This window comes from Sphaeramia orbicularis, chromosome 15 (genome assembly GCF_902148855.1).
Source record: "Sphaeramia orbicularis chromosome 15, fSphaOr1.1, whole genome shotgun sequence".
NCBI lineage: Eukaryota > Metazoa > Chordata > Actinopteri > Kurtiformes > Apogonidae > Sphaeramia > Sphaeramia orbicularis.
This window is the reverse complement of record NC_043971.1, coordinates 36,517,171-36,533,946: the sequence shown is the minus strand read 5'-3', so window position 1 is coordinate 36,533,946 and position 16,776 is coordinate 36,517,171. Positions and strand designations below refer to the sequence as shown.

General features: G+C 37.6%; 1 protein-coding gene across 8 annotated transcripts in view; it reads right to left on the bottom strand.

Moving 5' to 3' along the window:
• marchf8 (membrane-associated ring finger (C3HC4) 8) overlaps positions 1-16,776 on the bottom strand; it is a 190,543-nt gene that overhangs the window by 48,129 nt on the left and 125,638 nt on the right. For all 8 annotated transcript variants that reach the window (XR_003937455.1, XM_030155625.1, XM_030155629.1 and 5 more), the window contains one exon: positions 12,431-12,481. Coding sequence is in view for 7 of the 8 variants with exons in the window: in XM_030155625.1 (XP_030011485.1) it covers positions 12,431-12,481 (51 nt within the window). In the remaining variant the exon portion in view is untranslated. The remainder of the gene's footprint in view (positions 1-12,430; positions 12,482-16,776) is intronic.

Sequence of the window (16,776 nt, the reverse complement as noted above, 5' to 3'; positions counted from 1 at the left end):
TCATTCTTACAAAGATGGTACAGTGTGTACTTTGTCAATGATATGAAATGGTTGACTTCATTTCTCCTAATTGGCTGTGGTTAGAAGGGTTAGGAGGGTGTGTAGATAGTCAAAGATTAATTACATTGTAATTAAATAATATTACACTGATATTACATTTTTTTTAAATTTTTTTTTTTTTTACAGATAACCAGAGGTGGCTAGAACTAAACAGAAATACATATGAACACAGCAGAAACTGAATACATGTAATTACTGGCTGGCGAAACCTTGACTTAAAAGGGTCATATTTTGCTAAACCCACTTTTATTAGTCTTTGGTACATTTATTTGTATATTTGGACCCTAACAGTTCAAAAAGTTTGAATTTGAACCCTCCAGTGGCTGCAAAGTTATCTTTATATTCATTCTGGCGAAAATCGAGTGGATTTTTACAACCTGTTCGAATTCCTGCTTAATTTGTTACGTATATAACTAGTTACATCACAACATTTGCACAAATAAGGTCAAGACTTCCGACGAACATTTCTTCAAGTACACCATAATTGTTTGTCAGCAGTAGTGGTTGTAGTAAAAACTGAAAATATGTCCAAACTTCGAGCCAATTACCAAAAATGTTCAATTGTTGGTTAAACGGGACAGAGCAGCACAGCCAACAACCTGGAGGGGGTGGGGCATGAAGTGGCTCATTTGCATTTAAAGGGCCAGTGCTCAAAACGACCTGTCTCATGCCATTACTCAGAAATAGGGCTGAAGATGGACCTGTGGAGTTAAATTAATGAAGAATTCACACCCAAGCATAGCATTTACAGTTCATGTAGACCACAGGGAAATATTCTAAAATGCATAATTCATTTAAAAAAAAAAAAGCAAAATATCACTCCTTTAACTCATTTCTTTCTTAGCTGTCATTTTGAAACCAGTAGTTGTGATTTGGCCATCACCATGTCGGCCAGAAGTGATAAAATTTGTACAAAAGAGGAAGAAGCAGCATGGGATTTTTCCGTTTAATTAGCGCAACACTTTAACCATAACTACATCTGAGTTTTCTTCCAGGAAAAAACTTGTTTTATTACAAACAGAAACTCCAAAAGTCTGACTCAGCAGGAGGTTGACTCACACAGACGACAGGTCAAAGCCAAATCACAGCCTTTGTTCTGACCCGAGATCCGATTAATGGAGGGAAATTTTACAGATGAAACACCAGATAACTTATTAGAGGTTCCAAATAAAAAATGATGAGAATGAAATGAGTCCTGGAAAAAAAAAAAACTTCATAAAGCCCTTGCCCCTGGGGTGTAAGTCAGCTGATAATATTTGTACGTTGGTATGTCATACGTGTTTGGGTTTTGGTTGGACTAAGCTGCACCTGAATTTTAGGTCATTTCCACGCTTAAACCTCCTGGCAGACTTGGTTTGATTGAGGTTGCAACATTCAGGTGGCCCAAGTTTGGTTTCAAACTGCACTTTGTCAAACGAACTGAACCTCTTAAATAACTTATTCCCCTCCTCGCATGTGGTGGTGATGCATCAAGAAATACTGAAGGAGAAGACAAGTCAAACAATGAACAAGAAACCTCACTCATCTATTGCTTAATTCAGGGCAATTTCTGTTTGGACCACATGAAAACAAAACATGGAGGTTGTGTTTACCCACAATGTCCTGTGTTTGTAGTCCACTTCCAGCATTTGGTTCATTTGAAGTGGACTGTTTTTTAAGCCTTTTTCTCCTTCTTTGATTGGTGTTTTGGTGCACACAAACTATAGGTTGATTAAACACGACTTGTGTGAACACACCCTTAGTCGTTTATGTAGAAAAAAAAAATGGAAAAGTCTATTACTTGTGATTAGGGATGCACGATACCACTTTTTTCTGGACCGAGTACAAGTACAAGTACTTATATTTGATTACTTGCTGATACTGAGTACCGATATGAGTACTTACTAATACCATTACAGTACTTAGTTACTTTTGAAAATGTGCTATATTGTCATTAGTCTGACTGTAACAAAGTGCTGCTACTGACATTTAATGCGTTGGAATGAGTGTTTCTCAATCAATCCACCAGAGGGCGCTGCTTTTAATTAACCATACTGGACAAATACCACAAAGAAGAGTAAAGTTTTTTGAGAAGAAGAAGAAAGTCTAATAATAAACATGGTGACGACAGAGGAGGTAATACTAATGTCGATGCTAATGTTGATATTGATGAGGGTAGTTGTCATAAATATGTCAGTAGTTTTTCACTAACTCACACAGTCGCTCTTTGAAAATATCCACTACCTCCACGGTTCCTGGTGATACTGCTTCTCCATCTGTGTACGCACAGAGTTTTATATATAAAATAATATGAGGATCTTTATATGGCTCTGGGTATGCATCTGCTAGCTCCAGGAAAACGGACAGAATTACATATGGAATGTAGGCAGAGGACGGACAATACGCTCCATCCGTATCCGTCTGCATTTTTAACACAACTTTCAGTCACCATTACTTTTGTCACCATTGTTTATTTTGAAAAATCTCCACACTGCTGACATTACTCCTCCACTGTGTAGCTGCTGCATGATGAGGCGAATATCACGCTGCCATCAAGTGGTATCGGTGTTTGTATTGGAGCACTTGTACGAGTACGAGTATTAGTACAGGCCCTCAGTATCGGACCGATACTCAATACTGGTATTTGTATCAGAGCAACCCTACTTGAGATAACTGAACCCATATCTCCCAATAAAATGGGCACAACCAGGTGCACCATTAAATGCAAAACTTTAATCCTCCAATAAGAACACAGCCCCAGGTCACCTGGTCACACACAGACACTCATTTGGCCAGTGTAAATGCAGTTCATGTCATGATGTCATCATTTTCAGTAGACGTACAGTTTGTTCTGAGCCATATTTGGTGATACACAATAAGTGCAGTGTCATTTCCTGGAGGACTGGCATGACTCATTTAAAAGACATTAGCAAGTAACATGATATTCCTGTCATGCACAGTGTGGCCACATCATGACTTGGAGATATGTGAACTCCACGTAGCAGTTTACAGAAACCATGTGAGACTCAGAAAAAGGTGTTATAGAAATGTGTCGTGTATCTAATCGTAGTACGACTGCAGCAGGAAGAAATGTCGACCAAATTCAATCACAGGCCTAATCTCTCTCAGTGACTCCAAGCACAGAAAATCTACTGTCAACTAATGTCTTATTTTTTCATAAGCCACTCAGAGAAATGGAAGTCAAACACTGAATCGTCATTAAACTACACTACATTACAGCATTAATCACGGTGATTTGGTAGCAGCAGTGTGTACGCAAGGTCGAATGTAAGCTGCTCGATTGGCCAATCATTTTTACTGCCACTTGAGACCGCCTTCAATCATGCCTATCCATCTGTTTTGATGGTGCCTCATGTGATTTTTACAAGTTGGCAATCACTTCCATCTGCTGCGGAATAATATCCAGAGTGTGGCAGCTCCAGGTTTCTGCAGCAGGAAAACAAACAACATTCTTTGTTATTTTAATAATGAGGGAACTTAATTAAAAAGTGTCCCGTCCTGAAACCAACATGGTAAATTTATGCTGGCAGAACAACAAACAAGAACAGCGGTGGAATAGGTATTCAGATCCTCATGTACAAGTAATTTGCAAATAAAAAAACTACATGTAAAGGCTTTAAAACCTTACTCAAAAGAAAAGTACTAACAGCAAAATATATTCAAAGAGAAATTTGTTATTATGCAATAAGAATCATCCTTGTCAGTATTTTACTACCATGTGGAATGTTTTGGATTCATATTACTGTTTCTTACATTTTAAAGTCAGAACTACTTAATAGTTGCTCTTGGCTACGTTAATCTATAGCAATGCATCACATTCTACAAGATTGACTTATGTCTCTAGTGTTGCTGTTCTGTGGGAACTCCATTCATCTCTAAAAAGTCAGCTTTTCAAGAGCTACCACTGTACAATTAACTATAAAAGATAAACGAGTCCAATCCTGGACGCCTTTATTCTTGCAAAAATGGACATGTCGAGTGGACCCTGTTTGATTAATAGAAAACCAAAGTCCTGTCCCTTCCAGTTCTGCCCCATTGGACCTTATTACAGAAAAATTGTGTTAGAGTCAATGGCAAGAGACAAGTTTCAAGTATGCACCATTTACTCACATATTGTTTGCCAATTAAAGAGATAATTTTACAAGTAAAGAACGTTACAGTTACTGACTATGAAAATATGTGACTATAGAATTATAGACCCAAATGTCACAGACGAGACATCACTGTGATGATCTGATCTGAGTCACTGAAGATGCCTCTAAAGCAGGAGTCACCAATCCTGGTCCTTGAGGGCCACTATCCTGCATGTTTTAGATGAATCCCTCTTCCAACACACCTGATTCAAATGATAAGCCTATCATCAAGCTCTGCAGAAGCCTGATAATGACCGTCAGGTGTGCTGGAAGAGGGAAACATCTAAAACATGCGGGATACTGGCCCTTCAGAACCAGAATTGGTGACCCCTGCTTTAAAGCAACAACATGACCAGATATGTGAGGATTTCCACATCTTTTAATACTTCATAATTCAACCAAATGTTACTTTACTACAGTGTTTCTCAAAGTGAGGGGTGGACCCCCAAAGGGAGGGCGAAGGCTTGCCAGAGGGGGCATGGGATCACTTCTGGGTGTTTTTTTTTCTATCTTCAGATTAGAACATGTAGCAGGTGGAACTAATGTTTCAGCGTTGGAGCACCCTGGACTCATTTTAGGGATGTACAACAAACCAATCTATTGCCATGGTGATCTGTCACTAGACTAGACAAAGAGTTTAGGTTTGGAGAATGGACAAGGATTTTACTGGTAAAGAAAAATGTTTTTGCACAGTTGGTACTTTAATATTCTGAGATGTGCAATGGAAATGGTCTCATTGCAGCTACTAATACTGTTAAAATGTTCATCTTCGTTACCAAAATGTGTTTGTTGTTCTAAAAAATGTAACTTTATTGTCATAGTTGTAAGATAATTGCACATTTCTTATTTTTATTTGGAAAAACAGTCTCGGGGAGCAGTCGTGTTGAGTTGCGATTTTTAATTTGCACAACAAATTATTCAAGGAAAAGCAAAACGTGTTGTTACAATATTGATGTTTCTTTCAATAAAAGTTATAATTGCACCACTGTTATAATGTTGTTGGGGGTTGAGGGGGGCCTGGAGATTTTTCATCCTCCAAAGGAGGGTCCAAGAGAAAAAGATAGAGAACCACTGCCTTATTATAACATTCTTGCCTTGTAAACTTATCTCTTAAATTGGCAAAACATGTAAATGGTGTCAATTCAAACAGGATCAAAAAATAATTTGTCTCTCTCCATTAACCGTTGTTCACGATTTTTAACTTAATTGTACAAAAAGGGTATAAAAGATTGTAAAGATACTAAATTGCCCATGAGTGGTTGATCGTCGCTATATACAGTATGTCATCCACACAGACAGATTAATGTACTACAAGAAGAGAAAAAAGGTTATCATGGCCGATTTTAAATGACATTAGTCTGTTTTAAAGCAGTGTTTGTTAATCCTTGTTACTCAGTGAAGTGTTGACATTACAGCTGGAACTGTTTAATGGTTGAAAAATCCTTTAAATGACATTTAAATCCAGATGTGTATGTTGCAGCCCAATCCTTTCCAATCATTCTCCTGGCTTTTATATTAATACGCCTTTTTTTTTTTTAATAATAAATGCAATTTCCTCACATAATAGACACAAAGGAGCTTGTAATGAAATATTTTAATCTGTTTTCCTCCAAAGACTAGTGCTAGTTTCGGTGGCCGCATCGTAAAAATGAGCAACGCTGCCAGGACGTCACCAAAGAAAATACATCAGACCACGATGTGTTTCTAAGAAATTAACAATTAACTTTTATTTCTTCAAAACAGCGGCTTGGCTCTGTGCCTGGAGCTAGAGGACGGACTCTGGTTGGTCTGTGCAGCAAAAAGAGTCTCAAATAGTGCAAAACTGCAGCAGCTTGAATTTTAGAGCACCACCAGATGTTTGGCTGACTCTCAACAGGAGCCCACTGAGCGGTGGGTCGCTGCCTCGTGCCTTTATGAGGACCGTAATGCTTTAATTCCTTCCCAAACAGTGTTGGAGGCATCACACTACTCCCTGGCTCTAAGCTAAAGAGAGAAAGGGCTCCAGCTAAGCCTCCTGACCTCGTAGAGTGGAAAGTCAACTCGCGCCAAATCAGCGGGCAATCCTCAGCCCACACTATGTACGAAGATAAACCCCACAGAGCAGCTCGTGTGTATTCACAACTGACCTTTTTACTGTATCCTCCAAAAGAAATGCTGATTTTTTTTTCCTTAAGAAAAACTGTTTGAATCCTTAGGTAAATGGATAAATGGATGAACAAATACAGAACTGGCAGAAGATAATTAGTTTTTCTCTTTCTCTACATGCATGGATTTATATCTACACGCATTCTTTAATCTGTCACAACTCACTGATGGAGGCAAAGTTGTTTTTTTTTTTTTTTTTTTACAAAACAATTTACCTCTTGGCTAAATGCTGTAGCTTGTTTTCCCTCTTCTATATAAATCTCTCCCTGCCTGAGATACATGTCTGATGATGGGTGCTCCTGTGGGAATGAAGCAAGTAACTAAATACCTAGACAGTAGCTGCTTTTCTGAGTCATCCTCAGTGAGGGGAATATTGTTCGATTAAAGAAAATGCTGTTATTCTTGTAACAGTTCACGGGTTAAAAAAAAAAAAACTGCTAAAAACCAGGAAAGACAACAAATAATCTGTCTAGTCATCAACAGAAACTTGAAACAGACTGACTAAATTCTTGTATTTCTGAGCCTTTGCATACAAATGATGAAAAAAAAAAAAGCTCTAACATATATTCTTCCCTTGTCAAAGCTGAGGTTATTTATGTTCAAGGAGATGTTTTTCAAGTATGTCAAACAACAGGATTTGAGCGCGTGCATTTCTGATTTAATCTGACATGAAGTGATGTGATTTGAGTTTGTTCCATGTGAAGGTACTCGGCGTTTGTTTTCATTTGGAGACCGTCTCATGTTAATGTGGAAATGAATGAAAACAATCAGACTTCGACATCTCTTCAATCTGTGGACCACCGCTAATGACAACATGACATCTCCCAGCAGCCTCAGCAGCCACAACACATATATGTGGAAAGTCTTATCAGCCGTGCATTTCACTATGCATTACCTTGCATTTAGTGGGATTTTACAACATAAATTAACTTGACCTACATTTTATTTTCTTTCAGCAAAAGGAACATTTGACTCACTGCTGGAAATGTGAAAATCTTCCATCCGATCCTGCCAATACTGCAGAGACAGGGGAACTTATAAATGCAATGCATATATGCATAAAATCATCTTCTGTAGTCTTGCAGATCATATTCTGATTTAAGCAGCTTGCGGGGAAAGCGGTTGGAGGATGAAGATGGGGTTACCAAAAAATATATTACCCACGGATAAAAATCTGCAGTTAAATTTGGGCTGTAAAAGTACTTTTTAGAATGTGCTCAGACACGGTAGCTTTTTAAACTGGTAAGATTATTCAAACCAGTGACCTTTTCAGTCACAAGCTGTCTTTCCTTAACCATCAAACCAGTCGAAAAGGGAATTATTAATACAGACTTAAAAACTTGCCATCAAGTGGAATTTCCCTTTAGGGCGACACAGACAACAGCAGCTGGCAGGCAGGCGGCTGATTATTAATTAAAGCTGTCAAACTTAAGAGCTTTGCACATACGTTATGTCCATCACTTCATTACACTCACATTCATCAGTGGAATGAAAGAACAGGTAGGACATTCAATGACAATACATATGTCTAAAAAATTAATCTCTGCATTTGTGAATCAGAGAACCTTCTGCTAGGCCATCCCCAAGTCAAAAGATAAAAACACAGCTGGCTGATAAAACTCAAAATGTGATCGCAATCACATTTATTTTGGTGACAATGATAAGGTTTGGACATTTTTATTTGATATAGACAGATGTAACAGCCTGTCGCGCTGAAGAAATAAATGTGACACCTGTGAGATGTCACATGTGGGTAGACTTTTTGTGAAGTCAGGAAACTGTGTAACGTCGTTCAGCAGACTGGCAGGTAAATGTTTGTACTAAAGTCATGTTATAAAAAAAAACAAAAACAGTCCACTGAGGGACTTTACAGATGAACTGCCTGTGGTGCTGCTGTTGTGTAGTAGTTTCACACCAACCGACAGAAACAGGGATGCATTCAGTGCACTTCATAAACTCTGTAAACTCCATCCGGATCGACAGATGAAATGTTGCATTCAAGTGCACCCCATAAACTCAGAATGTGACATGTGTGTGAAAATGCCTCCCTATATTAATTTTGTAAAGTTCATCCACTTAACCTTCCTTCTTCAGCTTTCAGGCATCAATCAGGACACTTTATCCAAGTGGCAGTGTTATATGCTGCGATAAAAACTGATCAATAAAGAATAAAAAATATATTGTGATCACATTCTTTCCCATATCACTCAGGGAACCCAGCGTGACATTTTAACTGTAGTATTTGATGAGCCAAGTCAAATATTTGAGCTGATTCAACCTTCATCGAACTATTCTACTGAGCTGCCACAGAAGCCTCCTGCTCACTTACCTCTACAGACACTAAACATCATAAGAAATTATTACATTAAGACATAATCATTTCATAGTTTTAGACATCATTTTCTACCAGCAATGCACACAACTGCTGATACAGAGATGTCAGCCTGGAAATGATCCAAAAATGATCCAAATGACTCCTTGATTTATTGTTGGAATCATAATAAACCTTTGATCCACAAAAACATTTTCAGCTTCACCTTTCACCAACAAAATGTACTTTACACATCTATTATATAATGCGTTTATAATGTAATAGCTGACCACAACAGGCCTTTCAATGGTTCACTTGCTTTCTTTTCTTAAGAGTTTCAGATGCTTAAACTGTGGATTTGTCTGGACCTCGTCTCGTGCTTTGACCATTTAATGACTAAACGGCTAAGATAAATATTTTCATGAGAGGCGAACAAGGTTGAGGCTGTAAACAGACATTTTATTTAAACTGGATTGATTTTACAGCCCTCAAGAGTGCATTACAGTGCTATACTGATAATATTGACATGAAGTATTGATCCTGTAAATTGGCTCAATGCATGATATATATATATATATATATATATATAATATAATATAAAAAGGTTAGTTGTGTCAGAGAGGCCAGCAAAGACTGGAGGAAATAACAACTGGAGATGTATGTCCACCATCTCAAGGACATGTTAACAATTACACAAGACTGTCTTAAAATAGCACTTAGGTACAATTAAAACATTTTTGGCATCTTCGAATTATTTCTCCTGTTCATCCTGGGTACTAAAGCCTGCTATCATTATTTAATTTCCATGTAAGTGATTTGGAACAAAATCCACAGTCTGTTCTTTGTCTGCAGACGGTTTATGCTTCTGTTGTTCAAGTCTATCTTCCAAAATGACAGTTTTTATGGTACCAGTCCTTTCATCCTTGTGCTGCAACTCAATCGACTAACAGTGAGAAAGAAAAGTACACTTTGTCTGAAAACACTTCAACTCCACAAAGGCAGACAGGTAAAGCTTCACATTGTCTTCACACAGACACATTGATTTTTGCACAGCATGACACAGGACTGAAGCGTTTGCTTACCTTGAAGGAAGAACTACAGAAAGGGACATTATGATGACCATTACCAAAGAATAGGAGGAATGAAGAGAAGAGGCCAAACCTATAAATCTGGCTGTTATCTAGGCCTTTCCTTTCCTTTCCTTTCCTTTCCTTTCCTTTCCTTTCCTTTCCTTTCCTTTCCTTTCCTTTCCTTTCCTTTCCTTTCCTTTCCTTTCCTTTCCTTTCCTTTCCTTTCCTTTCCTTTCCTTTCCTTTCCTTTCCTTTCCTTTCCTAGTAGATAGTACCAAGCTGGGTACCTACTTAGTTTATGTGTACTAGGAACTAGTGTGAGTAAACTATTTTTTAGATGTTTTTACAGTATTGTTGTCATTTCTTTATGTGCATTTCAGGGCAGTCTTTTTTTTTGTATTTAATCAGTTGTAATTTTTCTGTTTTGTCCTATTGTCAGCAAGAGTCCTGCTCTGTGCAGTAAGTTGTTGTACATTTGCAATGTATTCTAGCAAAAAATGTTACTGTAATATCAACTGACAATGAAAAACAACTGCAGACTTTCATTAATTTGACTCTGTGACCACCTCTAGTCTTGATTTAATGGCAGATAATTCTCTGTTTGACATACATTACAATTAGGCTCACTTTGGGCCTGTTTTTGTAAGATCGCAAATAACGGGCGTAAAATTTGCTTGCTCGCGCTAAAAAAATGCACGTGCTATTGATCTGCGTGTCACAAGTGATCAACTAAGATTGCCTGCGCTAATGACAACAAGTGCAAAAGACTGCCTTGAAGGCCGCCCTATTTAAATGAGGATTTTGCGTGTGCTACTGGTTGTCGTCATAGTGATAATATGGTGGAAAAACTGCTGTGGGATACACCAGCACTAATGGTAACAGTGCGCTGGAATGATCCAGATGCACGGAAATGTAACATTGTCATACATTTGTCAATGAAGGTATTGCATGACTCCTCCTTGTGACTGACCCCAAATCATTCCCTAGTTCATCTAAAACACAGGTGACAAACATGCGGCCCGGGGGCCAAATCCGGCCCATCAAAGGGTCCAGTCTGGCCCTTGGGATGAATTTGTGAAATGCAAAAATTAAGATACTAGCAATCCTTTTAGTTCAGGTTCCACATTCAGACTAATTCAATCTCAAGTGGGTCAGACCAGCAAAACACTATCACAATAACATATAAATAATGACAACTCCAAATTTTTCTCAGTAAATATTTTCATGTATTTACACGAAAAACAAAGTATAATTTCGCAAAAAATATGAATAACCTGAACAAACATGAACAGCCTGAAATGTTCTAAGAGAAGTACATACAATTTTAACAACATTCTACCTGTTTCTAAATGTTTTGTGTATTTGTAGATCCACTGATCTGTAAGTTATAATGTATATGTGTAAATGATAAACTGAGGCAGAATACTGTTAAAATTACACTTATTTTTTTCAGTTTGTTCATGTTATTCACATTGTCTGAAAGAATAGTTAGTAGATGTAAACCTTTTCATAACGTAAATTTACTTTTTTCTCTCTTAAACACAGAGAAAAGTTTGGAGTTGGCATTATTTATATATTATTATGTTATTATTTTACTGGTTCGGCCCACTGCAGATCAAATTTATCTGTATGTGGCCCCTGAACTTAAATGAGTTTGACACCCCTGATCTAGAAGTTCTAAAATGACATTGCTGGGTAGGCCATATGTCTCAATTATTTTTTCTTCCATCATTCCAAAAATGTTGACGCAAGCTGAACAGATTTGTTCTCTGCCTTGCCTTTGGTTGTGCCTATGCCGCTACAACAACCGCAGTCAGTTTCGCATGAAGCTGTGCCAGTTAAAACTTGCCTTTCAGACGTGCTAAATATAGACGCAAAATCAGCCACCGCAATCTGTTTCAGGTTTGGTAAATCACATTTCGTGCACTAAATAAATATTTGCATCGACTCCTCTCAATAATTTTGCGTGTTCTGACAGAAACGCCCATATTGCATAATCATCAAGGCAAAAAAGCTCAATGGGTTGCGCAAGCTATTTTACCCATTTGACAGATGCAACCCTTGATGCATCCTGTTAGATAAGCTTCAATGTGTTTTTGCATGTTTTTACACGCTCAAACCTTTAGTAAATCAGGCCTTTTAAGTCTGAAATGCATATTGTGTCAAAGAAAGAATATGTAGGGTAAACTGTATTTCTATTTCACTCACGAACTATAACTGTGATCCTGTTCACCCTGAAAGAGAAACTGACTCCTCGATCAAACATTCCAGCCAGAGCAGCACCGTGGTGACAGAGTGACCCTGACATCTATTAGCACAAGTAAGGAGTTTATCCTCTAAGAGGCTCAGGAGAACAAGGACTGAAACCCTCCAGCCAGATTTGATGCAGACCGTGGCTTTGCCTGAGGGAGCGTTGGGGAAAAGAGGGAGGGGAGAACCAGGCGAGGACGAGCGTGGCACAGTAAAGAGCTTTGCACTGTCAGACCGAGCCGAGGAGCTGAGGTGTAACGGCGAGTGTGTTCTCCTCAGGTTGATCAGAGAAGCAGCTCTGACTGCAGCAGAGGCGGGTTATCTATCAGCTGCTCTCTCAACACTACTCGTCTATCTGTCTTGTCAATCTCGCCACGCCTCACCTCGTCGTTACCCTCCTCTCTCTGGGATAAAGGAAAGCCATACATCACTCATTCAAAACTTCTGATCTGTGCACTCACCTTTGATATATTGCTGGACCTGCTTGCTGAATGTCCGAGAGGCTTTTCATTCTGCAAAAGAGAGACAAAAAAACAATACATTCAGCTTTAGTGAGAGAACAAATGCATTCTGACTTGCTGTCTACATGTCTCAAATTAGTACAGGCAGTCTGAACAGGGAGAGCAGAATTATGGCCCGTAATTATTACATAACACTTCATTTGTGATGAATGCTGCTGTGCAAACACAAGCTGCTTGACATTACAAACACATAATTCACATTTGACCCTTTGAAATAGAGACAACATCAAACAGTCAGTTATCATTATGTGTGAGTGCAAGCAGACGTTTCTTTTTATTCTGTGTATAGTTAAAATCCTATGAAAACATTTTAAAGATGCTAGCAGAATGGCTGCAGGGATTGCCACGCCAGCCATCACTTTGGTTTTTGAAATATCTCACAACATGGTGCGACGTTGTCCAGACTTTCATGATGCATATGATGAATGTTATTTACTTTGGCAATCCCCCTTTTTCCCCTTTAAAAGCAAACAACATTCATGTTTTGGGTTTTTGAGCGAGGTTTCTTATAAATAACAGATGTAACTGCTATGAAATTCAGACATAACAGTGTAGTCCAAGGTACAGCTGAATTTTTATTACATCCTCTGGATCAAAGCTGCGACTTATCCAATTTACAAGATGGAGAGGCATATTCACTGCAAAAAATCTAAATCTTACCAAGTGTATTTTTCTCTTTTCTAGTCCAAATATCTCATCACACTTAAAATAGGACAGAATCAACGAAAGAGTAACTTTTCAGTGAGATATAAGATCTTATTTTTAGACAATAGATCTTGAAAATCGTATTTCAAGAAACCTTACAAGATCGTTTTCACTTGTTCCATCAGCAGATTTTTTTTTTTTTTTTTTTTTTGCTTGAATTAAGCAAAAAAAAAAAAAATCTTGAATTAAGCAAAAAAAAAAGTCTGAGACTAGTTTACGTATACTAGGAACTATAGTATAAATAAATTTATTTTTTTTTAGATGTTTTTACAGTATTGTTGTCATTTCTCTTTTTGTGCATTTCAGGGTAGTCTTTTTTTTTTAATTAAATCAGTTGTAATTTTTCCGTTTTGTCCTATTGTCAGTAAGAGTCCTGCTCGATGCAGTAAGTTGCTGTACATTTGCAATGTATTCTAGCAAAAAAATGTCACTGTAATATTAACTGACAATGAAAAACAACTGCGGACTTTCATTAATTTTGCCCCGTGACCACCTCTAGTCTTGATCTAATGGCAGATAATTCTCTGATTGACATACATTATAATTATGCTCACTTGGAGCCTGTTTTAATAAGATTGCAAATAATGGGCATAAAATTTGCTTGCTCATGCTAAAGAAATTCACGTGATATTGATTTGCATGTCATGGGTGATCAACTAAGATTCACACTTAAAATAAGACATAATCACCTAAAGAGTAAGTTTTCAGTGAGCTATAAGAACTTCTTTTTAGACAATAGAGCTTGAAAATCTTATTTCAAGAAATCTTACCATGATAATTTTCACTTGCTCCATTGGCAGATTTTTTTTTACTTGAATTAAGCAAAAAATATCTTGAATTAAGCAAAAAAAAAAAAAAAAAAAAATCTGCCAATGGAAGAAGTGAGAATGATCTTGTAAATTTTCTTGAAATAAGATTTTCAAGATCTATTGTCTAAAAATAAGTTCTTATATCTCACTGAAAACTTACTCTTTAGGTGATTATGTCTTATTTTAAGTCTGATGAGATATTTTGTTTAGAAATGAGAAAAATACATTTGATAAGATTTTGACTTTTTCCAGTGTTCATCTGTTCATTCAAAATGTTCAGATGATGCGTCCCAAAAACCCTACTCTTAGCCTCTGCTAGAACTGACTTTTAGTTAAACAATAGCAATACACAAAAAACTATTACTTAAAATAGGTACTTTCTGGTTTCTCTGTAACAAAACAAAACAAAACATTTGGAGGCATTAATTGGGCTCTGGAAAGATGCTATGGGCTTAAAACAAGATATTAGCAGGATATTAAATGACTCTTCTGTGCCCCTTCGATGGTCTCAAATCAGAAAACAAACAGTACTTTTGAATGTCAAACTGCAAATGTTCAGTGGAAAATGGAAAACTAATGATCAAACTAATAGTCTTTGGCTCTAACCCAAGACAGAAAACTGCTTGTTCAGAAAACAATGTTGTACTTAAAAACAGCAGGTGTCAATAATTAGAGTACAAAAACATAAAATAAGTAACAAGAAAATAATCTTAAATGGTTTTTTGGCATCAACACTAATCTATTTTTCACTTTACAACATAGATAACAGATGTAGGGATTCTGAAAAAAAGTATCCAACTGAGTATCAGCCGAGCTATCTGCTGTCTGCACTTGAAGCATTTGTGTTTGTTATGTTTTATTTCACAGTGACTAATAATGCATGTACGTGTATGTTCAAGGATCTACGATTTCACACTTTTCACGCAAGGTTTTTTTTTTATTAAGAATTCATGACTGTATACTGTCAGATCCATATATGTTTGGATAGTAACACAAATTTTATGTCTCCTCCTTACCCCACCACAGTGGATCTGAAATAAAACAGTCAAGATGTGATTGAACTGTAGATTTTTAGCTTTAACTCAGGGGGTTTCACAAAAAAATTGCAATAATCATTTAGGAACTACAACCATTTAAGATGTGGGTTAGTCCCTCCATTTTTAGAGACTTATACGTAATTAAACGACTGACTGACGAGTAGCCCTTGTTATTGAAATGAAGTAGTAGTTTATTCAGCAACACCTAAAGGCCTAAGAGACCACAGAAGACAAAGTGGATGGTCACAGAATTCTTTTGTTGGTGAAGAAAAACCCTTTTACAACAACCATCCAAGTGAAGAACACACTTGAGAAGGTACCTGTCGTTATCAAAAAGTCTATAATCAAGTGACACAGGAAGACCAAATTAGAATTTAACATCAAACATCTAAAAAAGCCTATAGTGCAGTGGTTCCCAAATTTTTTAGGCTCGTGACCCCATTTTAATATCACAAATTCCTGGCGCTCCCAGACGTTCAAAACGGAGACTTTTTTTTTTTGGCAAAAATTAATTAGTTTTTAACTCTTTCATGCATGGTGGTCACTGCAGTGGACAGATGTTCTCTTCTATATTCATGGATTTTATTGTTTTAGTTCCATATTTTATTTTTTATTTTATATTTATTTAACCAGGAAGTCCCATTGAGATTAGGTATCTCTTTTGCAAGGGAGACCTGGCCAAGGTAGCACCCAAACAAAGTCCAAACTACACAAAACACACACAGGATACACAATTAACAATAAAACACAACAACAACTATTCAACCATAATGGCATCAGCCAACAGCCGACACAGGCATCTTCCCAAACACTGCGACTCATACCAATACTGTAATTTTGCTGTTCTTGATAAACCTGATCTGCACTAACATGTTTGAATGTAAATCAATCGCTTATTATTGTTATTAGATTGTAATTAACTTTTTTTTTTTTTTTTTTTAAACAAAATGTTGTTGGGTTGTTTTTGCATATTATCTCCATGAAGTGTTTATGTTTGTTTATGTTTATGTTTACGCATTTGGCAGACGCTTTTTTCCAAAGCGACTTACAGGGGAAAACCAATTAAATCACTCAATCAATCAAATTTTATTTATATAGCGCCAGATCACAAAAAAGTTATCTCTTGACATTTTATATATAGAGTTGGTCAAAACCAGACTCTAAGTCAATTCTACAGAAACCCAACAGAATCCTCCTGGAGCAAACACTTGTGACTGGTGACAGTGGTGAGGAAAAACTTCCCTTTAACAGCAGAAACCTCGAGCAGACCCAGACTCCTGGAGGATGGACGTCTGCCTTGACCAGTTGGGGTTAAAGAGAGAGAGTAGAGAAGGGGAAAAAGAGAGAGCGATAGAGATAGGGACTGGGGGAGAGGGGGAGAAGGGGGGAGTAGGGGGAGACACATGGAGGTGGTTGAGGATAAGTGAGTGGTGATGATGAGGGCAGGGAAGAGGCCGGACCACCGCAGCAGGTCCAGAGATAATCGTGAAAGAATCTGTGGTTGTCCTGGGAAAAACCTTATTAGAATATTTAAAATGGAATGTTTGAAAGTGCTAGGATAGGAGGTGCTCTCGGAAGAGCTGGGTCTTCAGGAGCTTCTTGAAGATAGGCAGGGATGACTCTGTTCTTGTAGCACTTGGTAGAGCGTTCCACCAACGTGGAACAACCCATGAAAAGAGCCTGGATTGTCTTGTACAAGGTCTGGGGACCACCAGACTACGTTCCCCAGACGAGC